The sequence below is a fragment of the Zalophus californianus genome, chromosome 5, assembly GCF_009762305.2.
Source record: "Zalophus californianus isolate mZalCal1 chromosome 5, mZalCal1.pri.v2, whole genome shotgun sequence".
NCBI classification, from domain to species: domain Eukaryota; kingdom Metazoa; phylum Chordata; class Mammalia; order Carnivora; family Otariidae; genus Zalophus; species Zalophus californianus.
This window is the reverse complement of record NC_045599.1, coordinates 34,653,025-34,674,396: the sequence shown is the minus strand read 5'-3', so window position 1 is coordinate 34,674,396 and position 21,372 is coordinate 34,653,025. Positions and strand designations below refer to the sequence as shown.

Here is a 21,372-nt window from a genome sequence, read left to right as displayed (position 1 = left end):
CAGCAAATCCCCTTAGAAAGACCATCAGTTTATATAGCTTTTTAAAGATTTTTGTGGTTATCATTGCTATACACATAAATACAACTGATGAATAAAATTTGGTTTGGAAGGAGAGAAAATACAGTATTTATCTTAGTCCTTAGAAATGAGAGTAAGTACTATGAACTATGATTACCAACTTGATATGTTTTATTTCTTCATTTGAGATCCAAGTAACAAGGAATACCATCCAGAGAGAAAAGAAGAAGGCAAGATAGTAGCCACTCATCTCCAACTTCAACTTTCCTAAGAAGCCAAGGTACTCAAAGAAATCACTCCTCCTTTGGGCACCTGGGTGGCTCAGTCATTAAGCATCTGCCTTTGGCTCAGGTCGTGATCCCAGTGTCCTGGGATAGAGTCCCACATCGGGCTACCCGCTCAGCGGGAGGCTTGCTTCTCCCTCTCCCACTCCCCCTGCTTGTGTTCCTGCTCTCGCTGTGTGTCTCTCTGTCAAATAAATAAATAAAATCTTAAAAAAAAAAAAAAGAAATCACTCCTCCTCCACAAACTAAATGAGCCAACCATGGCTATGATAGTGGCACTGTGAGATTTTTGGGTAGGACCAGAAAATTGTCATCAACCTGCCACCTCCTGGGATCCATGTCTTATGTTCAAGTATTTCCACCACTGATAGCTTCAGCAAGACAGCGTCAAGGAAATGACAGCCTAATGTTTTCTGGCACTTAACTTCAGCAAAATCTGTAGCCAAGAGCCTTCCAAATTAATGATAAGCCCCTCCCTCCCTAGGCTTCATGGTTTTATAAAGATTGGAGAAATAAGAGGGGCACTCATGCAATGTTTTCAAATAGGTCTCTCTGCCTCTGAATTTATCTTTTGAGAAGCAGCAAACTATTTACTAAACAATCCATGTCCTCTGTAACATTCTGAGTCCTACCTCTTCTCCACTTCATGATTCCATAAAGAAAACTCAGGTTTCAGAGCTCTAGGGCCTACTTGGAGAAGTAATTAAAAGTCCTAGCAAAGACAAGTTGAAATGGAAAAGTGTGCACTTGGCTTATTCCCCTTGCTTTTAACAGGATGGTAGAAACCATTCATCTTTTGTTCGGAGAATAAACAACATAAAAATAGTAGCTAGACAGACTCACTTTTAAATAATTTTAAAGTCTAGTCCATAATTTAAATGCAAAAGTGATAAATATTGTTTGTGCTTTTTTTTTAAAAACCCTATTATGTTGTATTCATTAAGACATGTTAAAGCTATAAAATACCAACATGGAAGCAAAAACAACCTCTTAATTATTCACCATTTAAAATGCTATCTTAAGCAATGCTTTCTGGGGGGGGGGGGAAAGGAAGTTGTCCCAACAGAACATGGCATCATCTATTCAAGGATTCTTTTAGACTTAAGAACAAGTCCAATTTCTGGATTTGGCATAGAGAGCACTTCTAGCCTCTATTAAGATTTTCACACACACATATACATTAATACACACATGTGTGTACATAAAGATGTATCTACTAAGACACACACATTAAGGATACGTATAACATAGGTACTATGTCTCCCCAAATCCTAACGTGTAAAACAATTATATAATGTAATATTAAAATTACAAAAGAACTCAACCCTTTTAAATCAGTCCAATGCAAAATTATTATTAAAACTACATCCCGGGCACCTGGTGGCTCAGCCAGTTAAGCATCTGCCTTCAGCTCTGGTCACGATCCCAGGGTCCTGGGATTGAGTCCCGCGTCGCGCTCCCTGCTCAGAGGGGAGTCTGCTTCTCCCTCTGCCCTCCCCACTCATGCCCTCTCTCTTGCAAAAATAAATAATAAAAATCTTTAAAAAATAAAAAATAAATAATAAAACTATATGCCTATCAGGGTGCCTGGATGGCTCAGTCAGTTAAGTGACCGACTCTTGGTTCCAGCTCAGGTCATGCTCTTGGCATCATGGGACTGAGCCCCACATGGGGCTTCATGCCCAGTGTGGAGTCTGCTTGAGATTCTCCCTCTCTCACTGCTCATGCTCTCACGCTCGCCCTCTCCTATTGATGTGGATATATAACTTAGAGGAGTATAATCAAATGTAAATATTGTGATTCAAGCTTTCCCTTCTCTCCACTGCCTTTTCTTCTGCCATAGCCACAACAACTTTTCTCGGGAATAGTCAGAAATTTGAATATTTCATTCAATAAAATTTTACCAGGCACAAACACATGCCAGGATGACATCATTTTTTTATTATCTTCCCCTTAATGCTCCTGAAAGAACACTTCCATTTTTTCCATTTACCAGGAAAACTGGTTGTTAGTAGAAGCCATAATAATACTATTTAGGCTGATAATTCTGGATATTAAAAAGTTAATTTGGTATCTGTTAAATGTTTTATGTACAATTATTAAGATCAAGATCTATCAAGGACAAAATAACTGTTTCATTAAATCTGTTGATAGAAGAACTATTCCTATATACCATTACACTAAAATACCAAAGGAAGTCGTTTCTTAGGTACAGTAACTGATTTCTTCTGGGCTCTACTTGTTCTGTTATGTCAATATTCTCTAGCCTGTGATTAGCTTCGTGTTTGGTTTTATTGCTGTTCTTTAAAAGTAGACTATCAATTTCTTCCTTCATGGTTAGTTTTGTGTCCAAGGACATGAAGATGTCCACCCACATTTGCTTCTCATATTAAGAAATTTTATTCATTCAAAAGACACCATTAAGAGAATGAACACAACCCAGAGTGGGAGAAGATATATTTTTCAGACAAAGGACTCACAACCAGCATACATAAAGAACTTCTAAAAAACCAGTGGGGGAAAAGGAAAAAAAGAAAAAGGAAACCACCCAACTGAAAAATGGGCAAAAGATTTAAATAGACATTTCACAGAATAAGTTATGCAAATGGCCAATAAACTTATTAAAAAGTGCTCCATTTCATTAGCACAGAGATGCAAACTAAAACCACAGCTGATATTTTAAAAGCAGAAAATACCAAATGTTGATGAAGGTATATAATGACCAGAACTCTCAAATTGGGAATGTAAATTTGTACAACCACTTTAAAAAACTGTTTGCCGCTTATCTATTAAAGATGAATTTATACATACTCTATGACTCAGCAATTCCATTCGAGTTACATATCCAACAGAAATACATATGTTCACCAAAAGACACACCGGGATGTTTAAAGCAACACTACTTATAAAACCGGAAACTACCTAAATGCCCATCAACAGCAGCACAAAGAATAAATGTGGTATCTCCATACAATGAAATACTGCACAGCAATGTGAAAAAATAAACTATGACAAAATACAATGCATGGGTGAATCTCACAAAAATAATGTGGAGCCAAAGAAGCCAGAAACAAGAGCATTTACTGTATGATTATATTTATACAAAGATCAAAGCCAGGCAAACCTCATATGCCAGTCAGTGGTTACCCTGGGGGAACTGGAAGGGCACTTGAAGGGGGCTTTTTTTTTTTTTTTAAAGATTTATTTATTTATTTTGAGAGAGTGAGAATGAGAGAGAGAGAGAGAGAGTACATGAGAGCGGGGAGGGCCAGAGGGAGAAGCAGGCCCCTCGCCGAGCAGGGAGAGCCTGATGCGGGACTCCGTCCCAGGTCTCCAGGATCATGACCTGAGCCGAAGGCAGTCGCTTAACCAACTGAGCCACCCAGGCGCCCTGAAGGGGGCTTTCTGAGTGCCGTAATGTTGTTTCTTGATTTGGGGTCGAGTTAAAAGTGCATGCTCACCTTTTGAACACTAAGCTGTGCAATTTATAATTTGTGTATGGTTCTGTACGTAAATTATACTTTACTAACAATTCAGGAAGGGGAGAAAAGGAGACTGCAAGAGTATCCATGACGCAGACAGGGACCTTTGCATGGTTCATCACTGTATTCACCTCAGCACTGAATAGTGAGTGGCACATCAGGGGTACTTTATTAGCACATGCGGACTAAAGCAGGCATGGAGGTATAGCTTTAACAGAAATCTACCTGAAAAAGCGGTGGCTTATCTTAATGCCATCTTAACCTACCAGTTCACATTTATCTCAAGTATTCACATTACTTTATAAATCACCAAATACATCTACAGGCAAGGCATGTAGCCACATGCAGATGAGTGCCGAATCTGTGGAAGGGACAGTGGTGACGGGTCCATGAGTGAGCATCAGCAGCCAGTGGCATCCCTATGACTACTTAGCACCAGGAGCACATAAACATGAAGAAAACTGAGGAGAAACCAGGCTTTACAAAGCAACAAAGACAAAGTTTACTCTTTCTTACGGATTGGTCCAAAAGCAAGGGAGGTGTTTTGAGAAACAAAAGAAACTTTCAGAAGAGTGCTGTGACCTGGATTATAAACTCAAAGGTGTTTGATTTATTTGCAGGCTTTATAAACTTATGCATTACATGTATTCCTTGTGTATGTATTGTGTATCTCATAGCAAAAATTAAAAGAACATTAGGATGGGGTGCCTGGGTGGCTCAGTCATTGGGTGTCTGCCTTCGGCTCAGGTCATGATCCCAGGGTCCTGGGATCGAGCCCCTCATCGGGCTCCCTGCTCAGTGGGGAGCCTGCTTCTCCCTCTCCCACTCCCCCTGCTTGTGTTCCCTCTCTCGCTGTGTCTCTCTCTGTCAAATAAATAAATAAAATTTAAAAAAAAAAGAAAAAAACATTATGATTCTATAATTACCAATATTCAAATAAATGGCAACAAAAGCTTAAGAAACACAAAGGAGAAACAGACTTCTTCAACCTTTATCTCCTGAGAAATAAGAAACGTTTAACATTTAGTATTCAACCTATAACACTTAGCATAATACACTAGGTATAAATAGGTGTTCAATAAAGGTGGTACATATGAAGAAAAATTACTATTTTTTTTTTAAAGATTTTATTCATTTGACAGAGAGAGACACAGTGAGAGAGGGAACACAAGCAGGGGGAGCGGGAGAGGGAGAAGCAGGCTTCCCACTGAGCAGGGAGCCCGATGCGGGGCTCGATCCCAGGACCCTGGGATCACGACCTGAGCCGAATGCTTAACGACTGAGTCACCCAGGCGCCCTGAAAAATTACTATTTTAATCACACTGTAATTCCTAGAATGTTTTTTTCTTCTAAAAACAATCAAATGGGGGCACCTGGGTGGTTGGTTCAGTTGGCTGGGTGTCTGTCTTTGGCTTGGGTCATGGTCCCATTGTCCTGGGATCCTAGGATCAAGCCCTGAGTTGGGCTCCCTGCTCAGTGGAGAGTCTGCTTCTCCCTCTCCCTCTCCCTCTACGCTCCCCACGCCAGTCCACCCCGCTGTGCTCTCTTTCTCTCTCAAATGGAGAAATAAAATCTTAAAGGAAAAAGAAAGTTTAAAAAAATAAATAAAGGGGCGCCTGGGTAGCTCAGTCAGATAAGCATCTGCCATCAGGTCAGGTCATGATCTCAGGGTCCTGGGATCGAGCCCCACATCAGGCTCCCTGCTCAGTGGGGAGCCTGCTTCTCCCTCTCCCTCTGCCTGCCACTCCCCCCGTTTGTACTCTCTCTCTCTAATAAATAATATTTTAAAAAATAAAAATAAAAACAACCAAATGGTATATCCAAGACATGGAATATTGTACATTAAAAACACAGTAAAGTCAAAGTCCAGATACCAAAAGTGACAGACATGCCTAGAAGCCAGGGACTAGCGCTGACTGCAGCCTGCTTGGCTCTGCTAGTCCCGTGAACAACCAGAACTCTCTCAGGCTGAGAAGTTCCAAAAGCTATGCTTCCTTATTACTATATTATTATTACTATGCCTGGACTAGAGCATACAAGGGCAGAGATTATGGATGGGAAAAGGTATTCAAGAGTCTGCCTTAACTTAGGTTTGATCATGAGGTCCCCTTCTCCTCCAAGAACAATGAGAGCCGAGAAACAGAGAGATGCATTAAGCATTACATATCTTTCCCTCCATTCCACCATCACAGAATGTTCCATTATGCAAGTGTTTAACTGCTAAATTAACTTAACACCACTCAACGAACAAGTTAGGTCATGACTGGTGTGGGGTAAAGGACTCAACAGTAAAGGTGACTGGTGTTTTTAGCCTAAGTCTGTAGTATATCAAAGAAAAGACAATCAAAAGATTTAAGTGCAATTTTAATACTCCACTTAAAGACTAAACACACACATGTACTTCTTATCCCTTCCAAAACCATCTTAAATGTAAATGTCAGTAAAGTTTTAATTTTAAGGCAAAAAACTACAGAGCCGAGCGCCGGGAAAGGAAGCAGCAGTAAAATCCTGAAAGCCAGAAGCAGGATGACAGGTGTCAACTACCACAGCAGACCCAGGAAAACTGAAGCCTAACCCAGAAGGCAGAAAAGCAATCTGTCTTGCACTATATCCTCAAAAGGCTCAAGCGGTGGCAGCAGGTACTGGTGGAAGTAGGAATGACAATGAGATTTAAAAGAAAGGTAGACGCAGCCAGAAACACACAGCTCCCAAGATCCCCATTAGAGGACTAGAAATTTATTCTCTGGAGAGTGTAAAACAGAGTTTTGGGCTGGAGACATAGAGTTTAGGAGAGAGGGTAGCATATCAGAAAAGAGTGATGAAGTGAATGTACTAAATGTTGAGCTCTCCCAGCCTTCTTCCTCCCATTCAGCTCCCTTCCTACTAGCAGCCAGGCCTATTCTCTGGGAAATAGAGCAACCCAAGAGAATAGACCTAATGACACTGTCACTCAAAGCAATAGCCTCCTCAGTTCAAGAAGAAACTCCATCAAGCATACTGAGCTTCCAAACTGCTTTCCTGGTTGGGCACTCTGAACCAAGCAGGCGAAGATCACCACACACCTAATGAAAGCTTCTAAAGGTCATAAAAGACCAAAACAAAGAGAATACATGCAATGTGGAGGAAACAAGTAGGCAGGAAAATGAAAACTTAAAGGAAAAAGTTTTCAATAATCTCAGAGGAGAAAAAAATCAGAACCATAAAACAAGGACGGTGTGCTATAAAGAAAAAAGGGGGGATTAGAGAGTTTTTGAAAATTAAAACTAACAGATTAAAAATTTATCAAAAAGAATCTAAAATTGAGAAATCTCGGGGCACTTGGCTGGCTCAGTTGGAAGACCACGTGACTCTTAATCTTGGGGTCCTAAGTTTGAGCCCCCTGTTAGGCAGAGATAAATAAATAAAACTTCTAAAAGAAGATTTAAAATTGAGAAATCTCATAGGAAGTAGAAAAAAAAGACAAAGATGAAAAATATGAGACGAGGCTAAATCAGTACAAGAGGTTCTAGATCCAAAGAGGAGAAAAAAAAAAAACCAAAGCAGAGAAAAATCAAACAAAAACTTATTTTTTTCTTTTCAAATTTTTATTTAAATTCTAGTTAGTTAATATATAGTGCAATGTTGGTTTCAGGAGTAGAAATGAGTGATTCATCATTTACATACAACACCCAGTGCTCTCACAAGTGCCCTCCTTAATGCCCATCCCCCACCCACCTCCCTCCTTCACCCCTCAGTTTGTTCTCTATCATTAAGAATCTCTTATAGTTTCCCTCTCTTCCCCCATCACATATGTTCATCTGTTTTGTTTCTTAAATTCCACATATGAGTGAAATCATACAGTATTTGTCTTTCTCTGACTGACTTATTTCGCTTAGCATAATATACTCTAGCTCCATCCACGTCTTTGCAAATGGCAAGATTTCATTCTTTTTGATGGCTGAGTAATACTGCATTGTGTATATATACCACCTCTTCTTTATCCATTCATCAGTCGAAGGACATCTGGACTCTCTCCATAGTTTGGACACAAAAACTTTTTAAAATTTACCAGAACTGATGGACATGGGCTTCCAGACCGAAAGGACCCCCTGAATGCCTGGCACAATGGATGAAAGTAGCTCTCAAGGTACAACACAGTATTTAAGAATACTAGAGACAAGAAGCTCCTAAAAACTTCCGAGAGTAAGAGACAGAGAGCTAGAGAAAGTAGGCCGCATTTGAAGAATCAGACACCAAAACTGGCTTCATGCTTCCTAAAAGCAAAACAGTTGGAACTTAGAAGGCAATGGAGTAAATGCCTTCAAAATTCTAAAGGAAAATGTTTCTAGACAAAAGTCTAACACAAAAGAGTCTTCAATGTACAAAGTCTCAAAAAGGTGGGGGGGGGGGCTTAACTTCCCATGCATTCTTCCTCAGAAAGATACTGAAGGCTGTGTTCTAGGAAAACGAGGCAATAAACCAAGAGAGAAAACTGAATCAAGGAAAGGGGCTTCAATTAAAAACCCTGGGAAAGGAAACCCCCAGGATGACAACTGAACAGCAGACCTTGGGAGCAATCTTCTAGAATGGGTCAAAAGGCCAGGAAAGACCCCTTCCCACCCTGAATGATATCAATAAAATACCTGATGTATCTGAATATATCAAAAAAACTATGAGGTTGTATTAGTTAAGAGCCTGAGGATGAATTAGTGCTATTAGCAATTTATGATATGTACATACAAATTAAGCAAACAAAAAATAATTACTTTTTAAAATTTATTTTAATTCCAGTAGAGTTAACATACAGTGTAGTATGTTTCAGGAGTACAATATAGTGATTCAACACTTCCATACATGATCCCATGCTCATCACAAGTGCAGTCCTTAATCCCCATCACTATTTTACCCATCTCCCCGCCCCCAAAATAATTATTAACTTCAGGGAAAACAAAGTACTATTCAGGCAAGGACAAGAAACCACAGAATACCAAATATCTCAGCTGTGAACAGTATTTATTACTTTCAATTACTGTAAATGCTGAATGTTGATCTAACCACATAATGGATACAACTATATCAGAAAAGTGAAGAGACAGGAAGCAGGAGTATAGGCAACTGTGGGAGGGAGGTAAAAGACAAATCCTTACACCCCACAGCGGTGAAGTCAATTTTTTTTCAACAGTGAAAACTGAAAAATCAAGAAGTAGCACATTATAAAATGTTCTTTAGCTACAAGGATAATAACAAAACAGTAAAAGAAACAGCTAAAGGAGCTAAGAAGCAGGCAAGTAAACAGGAGACTACTGTGTTTAGTAATAAGCCTGTAAGATTTATTTGACTCTAACCTATATGCGTGTATAATTTTGATATAAAAACTAAATTGAAAGTTAAAAAAGATAAAATGTGATTACAAAATGTGTCACAAAAAAGGAATCTCACTATGCTCAGGGGAAACTAACCTAATGGGGGGGTTACTCAAACTCCCCTTAAGAGAGACTGCCTAAACTAAGATGGGGGGCTAAGAGGGAAAGAGCATTCCAGGGAGAGGACAGGAAGAGGGGGCCTCCAGACCAGAGAGGGTGATGCACTCTAGGCCCTGGCCCTGAAACACATTTCCCATTGGAAACAACAAGTCACGAGAGTTCACTCCTTCCCCCAAATCTTTGTCTCCCTCACTACATCTTGCTCATCCTTCAAGGCCAAGCTAAGTTTCATCTTCTCAGAAGCTTCCTATCTGGAACCAGGTGAGCTCTTCCATCTTAAAATGATGTCTTTAATCTACAATCTCATTCTCTGTACTAATATAATTAGTATTATATCAAGACCATAATACATTCTCTTGAATCACTCAATTGGCAAAAATATAGAGAAGAAAATAAAAACCACCAATGTGATCTTTCAGCTACCCTTCTAGACTTTTGAGCAAATACAAATAATTGAATAACCTTTTCACTAACTGCATGGTGGAATTTTCCTTCATTAAATAACCTCTTTTAGTATCACTGCAGTACCTGAAAGACAGTCTTAATTTTTTAAAGTAATTGTTGAAATCCTTTTAAAAACAATTACAGATTCTCACTTTAATATTTCACTGAAATGAGAAATTAAAATGGCATTTGGATTACATTAAACCTGATACATGAAAAGATATTTTAACCTTCCAAATAATAGCAGATGCTAATATAATAAGCCAATGATTACCTTTCCTGCCCCCCATAAACTTTCTCCCCTTCTACTCAGCTGATTTTTGGCCACCGCTGAAAGGTGGCAAGCTGGCTGTGAAACTCACAAGATCATATAACTCTGATCACCTCACTTAGCCACCTAAAATGAAACTGGGCCAACATGTCAAAGATAATTAATGCTGTCTACCCTCACATACATGACCGAGGAGAACTGATTTTAAGCACAGTTTAAAATACTACATCTGAAAACGCAATTCAGCTACACAAGGACAAACTGCTGGAAAGACTCTAGTATCAACCATCAATCATGTATAAGATCCTCAACTGCAGATTACCCTCAAATCAAACTTCTTATTCTGTTTCAAGAGTTACATGAGAGTTCCAAAACTTGTGAAAATGTAACTACTAAAAGCAGTGAATGAGAATACTAGAACTCAAAGAGCCAGCTTCTTAAAAAAAAAAGCTACAGAACTTTTAAAATTACTATTTTCTCACTTTTACAAGGACTTTATTAAAACATCTAATCAGGGGCACCTGGCTGGCCCAGTTGTGGAGTGTGTGACTCTGGATCTTGGGGTTGTGAGTTCCAGTCGCACATTAGGTATAGAGGTTACTTAAAAATAAAATCTTTAAAAAACAAACAAACAAACAAAAAACCCCATCTAACCAGTAATAGTCCAGCTCCTGTTATGAAGTAATAAAATTATGTGACAGTGGGTGATGATTTTGTGAACCTAAAACTGCTCTAAAAAAATAAAGTTTATTGGGATGCCTGGGTGGTCAGTTAAACGTCCCACTCTTGATTTCGGATTGGGTTGTAAATCTCAGGGTCGTGGGATCGAGCCCCATTGTCAGGCTCCGTGTTGGGCGTGGAGCCTGCTTGGGATTCTCTCTCTCTCCCTCCCTCTGCCCCACCCCCTCTAAAAAAAAAGTGTATTTGAAAAAGTTGTAATTATTACTTTTCCTGATTTTTAAAAGCATTATTCATTTTTTGCTATGATATATGTTTGAAGCTGACAAGAAGGGAAAGACTTAAAACTAGTACTGAAAAATGACAAAATGGTATTCTGTACTCAGTGACCCATTTTTTTGAAAATATACTATTAAGGAGACATTTTCTATATTTTTGAATAATACATAATTTCTTTTATCTTTTAGCATAAACTCACCACACACTATACTTAATGACATCACTTTTAAAAATAATTACTCATCATGAAAGAAGTTTGCTAAATCATCAAGAGAATGCCATCTCTTCGAATCAAAGCCACCAGCTTCTACATACAAAAACAACTATAAAGCTGGAAGGAGTCAAAGTGATATAGTCCAACTACTTCATTTTACAAAAGAGAAAATAAGGCTAGAAGGAGGTTAAAATTCTCACCCACAGTCACATAACCTCTTACGTCATGACAGAAGCTGGACTATTACTGATTAGATGTTTTAATAAAGTCCTTTTACCTTCTCCTGAATCAGTCTCTACTTAATGTCCAAAGTGAACCTTCCAGATACTGAAGTCTACATTACAAGCCTCAAAAACTGCTTATTGGGACACCTGGCTGGCTCAGTTGGTAGAGCATGCAACTCTTGATCTCGGGGTTATGAGTTCGAGCCCCATGCTGGGTACAGAGATTACTGTAAAAAAAACAAAACAAAACAAAAACCCTGCTTATTAACGTAAAGTTATATGAAAAGTTTGGATGCTATAAAATAAAACTCCTAAAACGAGAGCTTCAAAATACTACGAACACCACATTCCTGATTCCCTAGTCCATAAAATCTCGTTTAAATTTCACAAAGGCAAAATAACTTAAAAATAATTTAATAACAAAGAAAATCGCAAAATAAGCATAGAATTCTACAGAGAAAGGATTGTGAGGTTAAAGGGACTTGGGTTTTACCTATAGTGCTTTCAATTTTTATAGCACTGTATTTCATTGTTAATCAGACCTTAATGTCTGAGGTGACTGAGCAATAAATATATGGGTGTTATTTTATACTATTCTTGAAACTTGTAAGTTGAAACTATTTCCAAGTAAGTTTGTTACAGGAATTTTTTAAAAAGCAAAACATGATTATTAACAGAAACTTTGGGAAAAAAGAGAAATCACTCCTACCGTTTTTCTTAACAACCTATTATAAATGTATCAAACAACCCCACTAAAGAAGGTGAGGGGAAAGGTGCTGACCTAAGTACCTAAGCAACTCTGGAAACGAGTAGTCTGTAAGTCTAAAAGCAAAAGAAACTGTATGTGCTCTGTCCTCTAGTTGATAAAAGTGTTTCTCACAGAGGTGTAGGTTAACAATTCTGACATCACTGCACACATATGTTAGAATTGAAGAATTAAGTAAATGGATGGTGGGTGGTGGGAGCAAGGTTTCTCACTGTTGAAGTGGGAGTTTCCTGAAAGGCCAGGGCAGGAAGCTACAGTGATCCATGTAATAATTGGTTAGAGTTGGTTAGTTTCATATAGATACAGGTGATTACATATAGAAATACTTAGAGATAATGTATACACAATCTATTTCTTTACTCTGTTAACTTAGAAGGCCTAGAAGCAATGGCCCCCTAGTAGCAATGTGCACAAATCTTGGTTTCTAGTATCACCGTCCAATAAAAGGAGCCAGGCTCCTTGGAGAAATAGCTGATTCCAGGATGGCACAGGAAATATTCACAATGAGCCTCATGCCAGAAAGGAAGGAAGTGCTTCAAAAAACCCAAAATGATGGAATTATGTCAGAGGGACACAAGTGCCAACTGAAAGAGTTCCAATGGCCAAAACTGCAAATATCTGAGCCACAAAATAAATTAGTACTGGATTATAACCCAAAGAATAAAATAAATGAGTCAGTCCTGATATCACCGAATAAATAAATTAATAGGATTAGACAACTATCCTGTGCAGAAAAATTCTGAGTAATTTATGTAAATACCCTGCCCTCCACAAGGTGGAGCATAACTCTTCAATACTTAAGCGCATATTGTACATAGATAGTGACTTCCTTCCAAAAGGCAGAGTATGAAAAGCCGGGGGGGATAATTTTACAACAGAGAAACCTCATAAATACTACTTCAACCAGGTGATCAAGGTCAACATCAACAGTGTTAAGTCACATTGGTTGTACGCATTCTTGGTATGATGTGATGGAAATGGCACTTTACCTCCGTGGTCTTCCTCACTAAAACCCACAACCCCAGTTTGATCATGAAAAAAGATTCAGACAAATCCAATCAACTATATGAGCAGATGGATGTTAGGTAAACCTATTGTAATCAGTTCACAATATATGTGAATCAAACCACGATGCTGTAAACCTTAAACTTATTCAGTGATGTATGTTAAAATTCTTTCTCAATAAAACTGCAAAAAAAAAAAAAAATCCCATTTGAGGGACAGTCTACAAACACCTGACCAAAACTCCTCAAAACTGTCAAGGTCATCAAAAACAAGGAAAATCACAGCCAAGAGGACCCTAAGGACCCTAAGGTAACATGACAACCAAATGTAATGTGGTAACCTGTATGGGACTGTGGAACACAAAAAAGGACATTAGATTAAAAAACAAAATTCTGAATAAAGTATGGAGTTTAGTTAATAATTATGTATCAGTACGGTTTATTAATGTCATAAATGTATCACGCTAATGTAAGATGTTAATAGTGAAAACTGGATCTGGGGTACATGGAAACTACATTTTCTCAATGTTTCTGAAATTTTTAAAGTGTTACAAAAATTAGTTATTTTAAAATATTTTTTTAAAAACTTGTTTTAAAAAAAGCAAAGGGAAAAAAATTACTAAAGCCTGAAGAATGCACACCAATTTGAGCGCTTATACCTCTGAGAAGAGACTGGAAGGGAAGGGAAATCAAGCTTTCCTTTACAAGCGTACTGTCTGACTTGAGGATATGAAGAATATCTGTGTACTAATGCCTAACAAGAAATGTTTAATTTTAAATGCCACATTTAAGCACTGAATAATAAAATCAAACTTAAACAGAAGTCACTCCCTAAACCCATGTATTTCTATTTATAAACTATCCAATTTCCAGAAAAACCTCCAAATCACATTCAAGCATCTCATTAACTAGTAACTGATATTAGTGCGATATGTGAATTTAAACGAAAAAATGTCAATATTCAATTGCTAAGGGGCATAAAAAACATACATGTGAAACAAACTGCTTTTATCAGTAAGAAAATATTTCACCGGAAACATTCTTAAATTTGATCAGTATTTAGACCCAGTATGTACAACTTTTAATATAATAAATTGTGTTATTCAGGAAAAAAAAATGAGTCATCCTAATTTTAACAGCAGGAAGTGCTAAATGATGTCTATTAACACTCACTTTATTACTACACTTGGTGAAGGCAAAATAACACATCCTGCACATCTATCTAGACACAACCACTAGGATCAATTACAACTGGAGTATATAAAGCTCAACAAATTCAATGTATGGTATTTACCAACTGCCTATATTGGCAAAAATGATTTGAGAACAAAGATAAGACCATCAAGCTTATTATCAGCATCAATCTCTAATTAAATTGTTAGGAGCTGCTTTATCTAAATGGGCACCATCCACTACTATGAGAATATGTTCCACTAAACATCTGTACTTCTTATTATTTATTTATTTGAGCAAGAGAGAGCGAGAGAGAGCACAAGAGGGGGGGAGGGGCAGAGGGAGAGGAAGAAACGGGCTCTCCACTGATCAGGGAGCCCAACAAAGGGCTCGATCCCAGGACCCCAGCATCAGGACCTGAGCTGAAGGCAGACGCTTAACCGACTGAGCCACCCAGGGACCCCAAAAACAGCTGTACTTGTTCAAAGACAACATAAAAGTAAATTATTAAGAAACCAAAGTAATTATTTTAAAGCCCTAAAAACAGATAAATCAGAAGATGGCACTTGAACCTCTTCAAGCCTTTCCTTTTTTTTTTATTAGTAAGAATACAAAGTCACTCTCACAGAAGGATTTATTTTACAATATAATTTTATGTAAAGTAATGTGATACAATTGGTGTCTAGCATAAAGTAATTTGAAGTTACAGGCAGGCAAACCCGGGGGTGGTGTCAGTTGAGATGATGCCAGGATTTCCTCAACTGGGCCTTAGTCCCTCAGTGCAAAGAGAGAATGATAAAACCAATTAAATCTCCCCAACAAGTGGTCACCAGTAGGAACAGGCAAAAAAATTAAGAATGAATCAGCAAGTATCCATCACTGCTACAAAAAAACAGTCACTGCTTACCAAGAGGGAGTCAAATAAGAATCACAGTTGTAGATCTACAGCTCCTGACACAAATCCTGTTTCCATATTCATAACAGATTACAAAAGGGCTCTCATGATTTATTTCTCACATGATACTAACTGCTTACAACATCTTTTAGAGTTACACACAAAAATATTTATGGATGTAATAACATGATTTCTAAGGTTTGCTTCAAAATAATGGTGGGGAGTATAAATGAAACAACATTACCCATTTGTTGATTATTGTTGAAGCTGAGTGATGAGTGCGTTAGATTTATTATACATTTTAGTATATGTTTGGAATTTTCATAGTAAAAAGTTGAAAATGTAAATATTACTAAGAAATGACTACTCCTACAACTCAACAAAAAGCAAAGAACACAATTCGAAAGTGGGTAAAGGACTTGAACATGCATTTCTCCAAAGAAGATTTACAGATGCCAAAACGCACATAAAAAAATTCTCAATACCACTAATCATTAGGGAAATGTAAATCAAAACTACAGTAAGATACAACTTCATGCCCATTAGGATGGCTTTATCAAAAAATAACAAGTGTTGATGAAGATGTTAAAAATTGGAACTCTTCAAAAAAAATTGGAACTCTTATGCACTGCTGGTAGGAATGTAAAATGGTGTAGGTACTATGGAAAAATATTTTTTTAATCAAAAAATTTAAAAAAGCATTACCATATGAACCAGCAATTTTACTTCTGAGTATATACCCAAAAGATTTGAAAGCTGGGACTCAAAAGATAGTTGTACACCCATATTCACAGCAGCGTTATTCATACTGGTCAAAAGGCAGAAGCACCCCAAATGGGCATCTTTGGATGAACGGATAAACAAAATATGCTATATGCATACAGTACTATTCAGCCTTAAAATGGGAGGAAATTCTGACTGTACAACATGGATAAACCTGGAGGATATGAAGCTAAATGAAATAAGCCAGCCACAAAAGGACAAATACTATATAATTCCACTAACATGAGGTATTAGAGTAATCAAATTCATAGAAAATAGAATGATGTTTGTGGGGGTCAGGAAAGGGGAAAGAAAGGAGTTATTGTTCAATGGGTATGGAGTTTCAGCTGAAGAAGATGAAAAAGTTCTGTAAATGGATGGTGGTGATGGTTGCCCAACAATGTGAATGTATTTAATGCCACTGAACTGTACACTTAAAAATGGTCAAAATGGTAAATTATATGTATTTTTTTACTACAATTTTTTAAAGTTTTTAAAAAAACAATTCTACCCATCTCAGTATTTTTGGAAAAGTTTTCTTTGATCATTGCACATATGGGCCACAAATACAGCAAAATAACCTTAAAATCTTGACATAACATTCTAAGGTGCATTCCAAGATATAATTACAAGTTTTCAAACTAAAAAAATAAAACCACACGGGCACTTTCTGCCCCTTCCTCCAGGATCGTGACTTCATCTAACACTTCAGCATAAATATGGTTTGGCTTGGCAGAGATGAAATTCTTTCCCTGATCTATCAAAACCTTCCTTCACAATCCTGAGAGAATTTATCCAAATAGGCATCATTCTCAAAGCAGCTCTACAATGTCATCAGACTGCATTACAAGCCTATTAGTGATGCTTACCAGTGGGCAACTTCTTCAGCAGGCAGTAAGTCTAAAACTAAACATTTTCAGTCTATTTTTAAGCCTATATGGTAGTGTCATTGCTGCCTCCTTAGATTAGATTCAAATCAAAAGAGCCGAAAACATTTCAGGAAGTATTTGGCAAAATTCATAAAACAGGCAAAGATACAGTCCAGTGAGGCAAAGAGGGCTTGGAATGGATGAACAGGAACACCTGCAGAGGGAGCGCCATGTTACAAATTTCACAACACTGGGCCTCCCTACACCTTTCTGAAACAATGCTTCTGAATGTTTGGATATACAATCTCAGCTTCAAAATGCAAAAAGGGAAAAAAAAATAAACACATGGGGAACCTATGAGCCCAGGCTTTCTGTGCAGTCTGTCATAACGCTAAATTCAAGTTGTGCACATTGTGCACTCCCAATAAAAAACCCATAAAGGCAAACTTGTGTTTGTCTTTAGTAATGAATCATACAGTCTTCCACTGCGTTTACTTTACTAGAGGAGAACCAGCTCTATTTGACCAACCAGATCAAAGAGAAGTCAGAACTGCCTTTTGTGACAACCAAGAGTATCATGCTCCTATCAAGTTGCCTGGACAATTCACCGATATTCTATAATGCAAAAGCCTTTTAAATATGTATACTCTCTGACCAAGCGTTTCCACATCTGAAAATTTATACTAAGCAAAAGAGATGAAGATGTATGTAAATGAAACTTCAGTGAATAAAAAAAATTATGAACATACTTAGTGACCAACAGTAGGCAACTGACTTGAACTATGGTACAACCAGTTACATGCTATGCAGACATGAAAATATTAAACTACCCTACATAGCTATACTGTGTGCCTCTGTACACACATGTAAACAAATACATGTACATGCAAATTTGTGAATGCACATGTGTCTGAGAACATGATACACATGGGCACAGTGTGTGTGTAAACAAACACATGTGCACATATGCACCAAATGTGTACAAGTATAATCAGTGGCCCATGGAATGGTACACGTGTACAAAGATGTGTCTGTATATATGTATGGGTACAAGAGAAAAATACATATGCACATATACATCTGCCAAATGCACATGCCTATATTTAGAATGTGAGCCTGTGGTTTTAAGTAGGTGAGTGTGTATTTATCCTTGTAATCACTACTTAGAGGCTGTGACCTTAAGTTAATGAGCCTCTTGGAGTCTTGACTTTGTCATCTATACAATAATACCAAACCCTGCCTCACGGGGGTTTTATGAGGATTAGTGAAATTATGGATGTAAAGCACTTACTACTGTGATTGGCATGTAGTAAATGCTCAGTCAATATTAGCTTTCCTTATCTGTAAACATGTGTATACTGATTTATACTTACATATATTTACATACCTATAAGTCCACAAAGATACACATCAAAATATTAACTTTGGTTACCTATGGGTGATAGATTTTTATTGTGGGTTTTTTTGGGGGGGGCTGGCTTTCATATTTTGCAATTTTTCTAGGAAGATTCTTTTTTTTCATGGTTTTTGGAGGTTATTTCTGAAACAATGATTTTTAAAAAATAAAATAAAGATGAGGCCTCTCCCCGACAGCTCAATTCTGCATCTTTAAAGCTATTAACTACTACACCAAGCAATGCATAGTTCTGATACTCCACCAAATTTTTTGTATTCCAGCAATATGTCAGCATTACCTAATAGCTCAAGAAGATGGCAGTACAAAGAAAAGCCACAGCTTTTTGCTTGTTTGCCTTATCCAAAGCAGGATGAAAAGAATGAATTAGATCACACTGTGGGGTACATGTGATTTTTGAACACTGTGGAGACAGTTAAGTGACACTTGTCATTTGTATTTTATTAAAGCAGGGAGGAACCCAGAGCCTTGCCCAAGGTCATACAAAAAAGCATGTGCCAGACCCCAGGCTGTGAGAGATCTGAGGACTAGACTGCACTGCCACAGTTTGGGCGTGTTTATGAAACCAAGAAGCTAAATTCTTAACCAGTCATTTCAGAAGTCCGGCTGGAGGAGGGAGGAAATTACAACACAGCCCTGATGACAGCAAAACAAACTGGTAACTGGCTGCACTGGGTTAATCTAGATGTTTTAATCATACTGGTTTTCCTTATTTCTAAAACACAAAACTGTAGCTCGTCAATGATAGGACGCTTAATATCATAAAAGCACGACTGACATTTGTATGCAAATTATATCAAAAACATCTGAAACGACAAAACGCAAGCAGTTACTGCGGTTCCAATCAACACCAGTTCCTACCTGGCTTAATTCTCACAATTATGATATGTTAGGTTAAATACCACTAAAAACCCTGCAGACTGTCTCTGAATTTCCGAGGGGAGCCCAGCTACAGAGCCAGGCGAGTAAAACAAGCAGCTCTTTTCCCTAGGGCCTCAATTTATAAATTATAACCGGGATAATACTCCAATCAACCCCTATACATTTCCTCCCCAGCCATGCTATTAAATCTCCTTAAACGTCATTTCCAAGCTTTTAAAACACACACTCAGGCACACGCCCTGCAGCCTTCCATGAAGCTCGACATTTTGGGGCATCGCCCCAATTAAACATCACCTTTCCCAAACCTACTGCAAACTGCGGACTTGCCTCTCGTCTCATTTTTTGACTTTTGTCTTAAAACCAGAGGCGAGGGAGATGGGTTTCGACAAACAGACTAGGCTCTGAAACCCTGAGCAATCGCATCTCGTCGCGGGGAGCTGTCGGCCGCAGTAGCAGCGATTTTAATCTTTTCTCTCCACCTCGTTTCCTTTCCCATCTCACGCTTGCTTTTTTTTTTTTTCCTTCTTTCCAATGACATCTAACCAAAAGAGGAACAAGGAAAATTGAACGCCCCTGGGTCGCTGTCTCCCGAGGGTCGCGGGTTCTGCCTCGGGGACCCGCCCGCCGCGGGAACTGCGGGAAACGCTGCGGGGCAGAGGTTTTCCACCGCCCGAGTGCCGCCCCAGGTCGCGGAGGGATGGGCCGGGCTCGCGGCGGCCTCGAATCCGAGCGCGGGGCCCGCCCGGCCCTCTAAGGCCGGGCGCGGCCTGCCAAGCCGCGGCGTCGCGTCGGCCACAGGCTGGGGCCAGAGACGCCTGAAGCGGCCGGCCGGCGGGGCAGGGTCCGGGACCGAGGACTGGAGGCCGGGGGGCCGGGGCGGGACTCGTCGCTGCTCACCTGCTGGTACCGGCTGCCGCAGGCCGGCTCCACCGCTGCCAGCGCCGCCAACGCCAACGCCATGGCGCAGCCGGCCGCAGGGAAGGAAGGCGAGCGAGCGAGCTAAAGGGGCGCGGGCGCTGCGGCCTGGGAGCGCGGGGAGGCCGAGGGGGACGCGCCTCGGGTGGGTCTGGATGGCCGCCGCCGCTTCCAGGCAAGCCGCTCTCCTCAGGCTGTGAGCGCCGCCGCCGCCGAGGCTCCGACGCGGCCCCTGGGGAGGAGGCGGGGACGCCGACGACTACGCTGCGCCGCCGCCCCGCCCTCGACTCGCGCCGCGCGGCCAGGCCAGGCCTCTCCCCGCGCCGCCGCCCCGGCCCCGCCGAGCCGCCGCCCCGGGTGAGGTCCGCCCCTCCGAGGCGCGGCCGCTGAAAAAGAATTACCCACTGAGGAGCATCTCGTACGAGCTCTGAGCTTTCCCCGTGTGTTCTCTTCTAACCCTCATCGCACACTCCGACATGGGGGCCACAGCCCCATTTAAGAGGTCGTTGGCGTCCAGGGAGGTTGACAGCCTGGCACAGCGGCTATCTGATCCCCGGTACCTGCGGCACAATCTCGGTTCTTTTCCAAGTCCCTTCGTGTCTGCCATCTTCGCAGAGCAGGGGTCTGTCTACCGCAGGGCAGAGGCCAAATCCGGTCCAGTGGCAGTGGAAAGTGTAAGAAATTCACGTTTCATTGTCCATAAATTAAGTTTTACTGGAACACAGCCGCTCCCGTTTGTTGGGTATGGCCAGCAAATCCTAGTACTTGTTATTTGGCCCATCACAGTGCAGTTTCCTGAGCCTACATCCTCCAGAACTCCTTAGATCTCAAACAAGCCCTAGTTAGGATGGATGATAATAATAGCATGCTCCTTTTTATGCAGCCCTTTAGTATTTTAACAGCCTCACCTGTAGATATAGACATATTTTTCTGTTTTATAATATTATATATATATAAAGTAGGCTCCACCCAGCATGGAGCCCAACCGGAGGCTTGAACTCAGGACCCTGAGATCAACACCAAGCTGAAATCAAGAGTTGGCCTCTTAACCTACTGAGCCACCCAGGAACCCCAACATGAGATTTTTCTTTTTTGGTGGGCGGCAAAGCAAAGTTTATTGAGTTATAGCAAAGTGATAGTACAAAGCTCCGGAAGAGGGAGGGGACCCCAGAGGGTTGCCCCCCCCCATGATATTTTTCTGAACCAAAGCTCTCTGACAAGGTGACATGAATGGCCAAACTCCAAATATTCAGCCATGCTGAGAGCTTTCCTGATAACGCGAACATGTGCAAAATCTGTGAGAGGAGTGAGAGTTTGCCTTGTGGAAGAACTGAAA

The 21,372-nt window shown here is 39.8% G+C and overlaps 1 protein-coding gene across 1 annotated transcript in view; it reads right to left on the bottom strand.

Annotated features, from left to right (window-relative positions):
* Window positions 1-20,292, bottom strand: part of NDFIP1 (Nedd4 family interacting protein 1) — a 52,067-nt gene extending 31,775 nt beyond the window's left edge. The window contains exon 1 of the mRNA XM_027605454.2: window positions 20,019-20,292. Coding sequence (XP_027461255.1) covers window positions 20,019-20,081 — 63 coding nt within the window. The 5' untranslated portion in view covers window positions 20,082-20,292. The remainder of the gene's footprint in view (window positions 1-20,018) is intronic.
* Window positions 20,293-21,372: the final 1,080 nt, after the last annotated feature.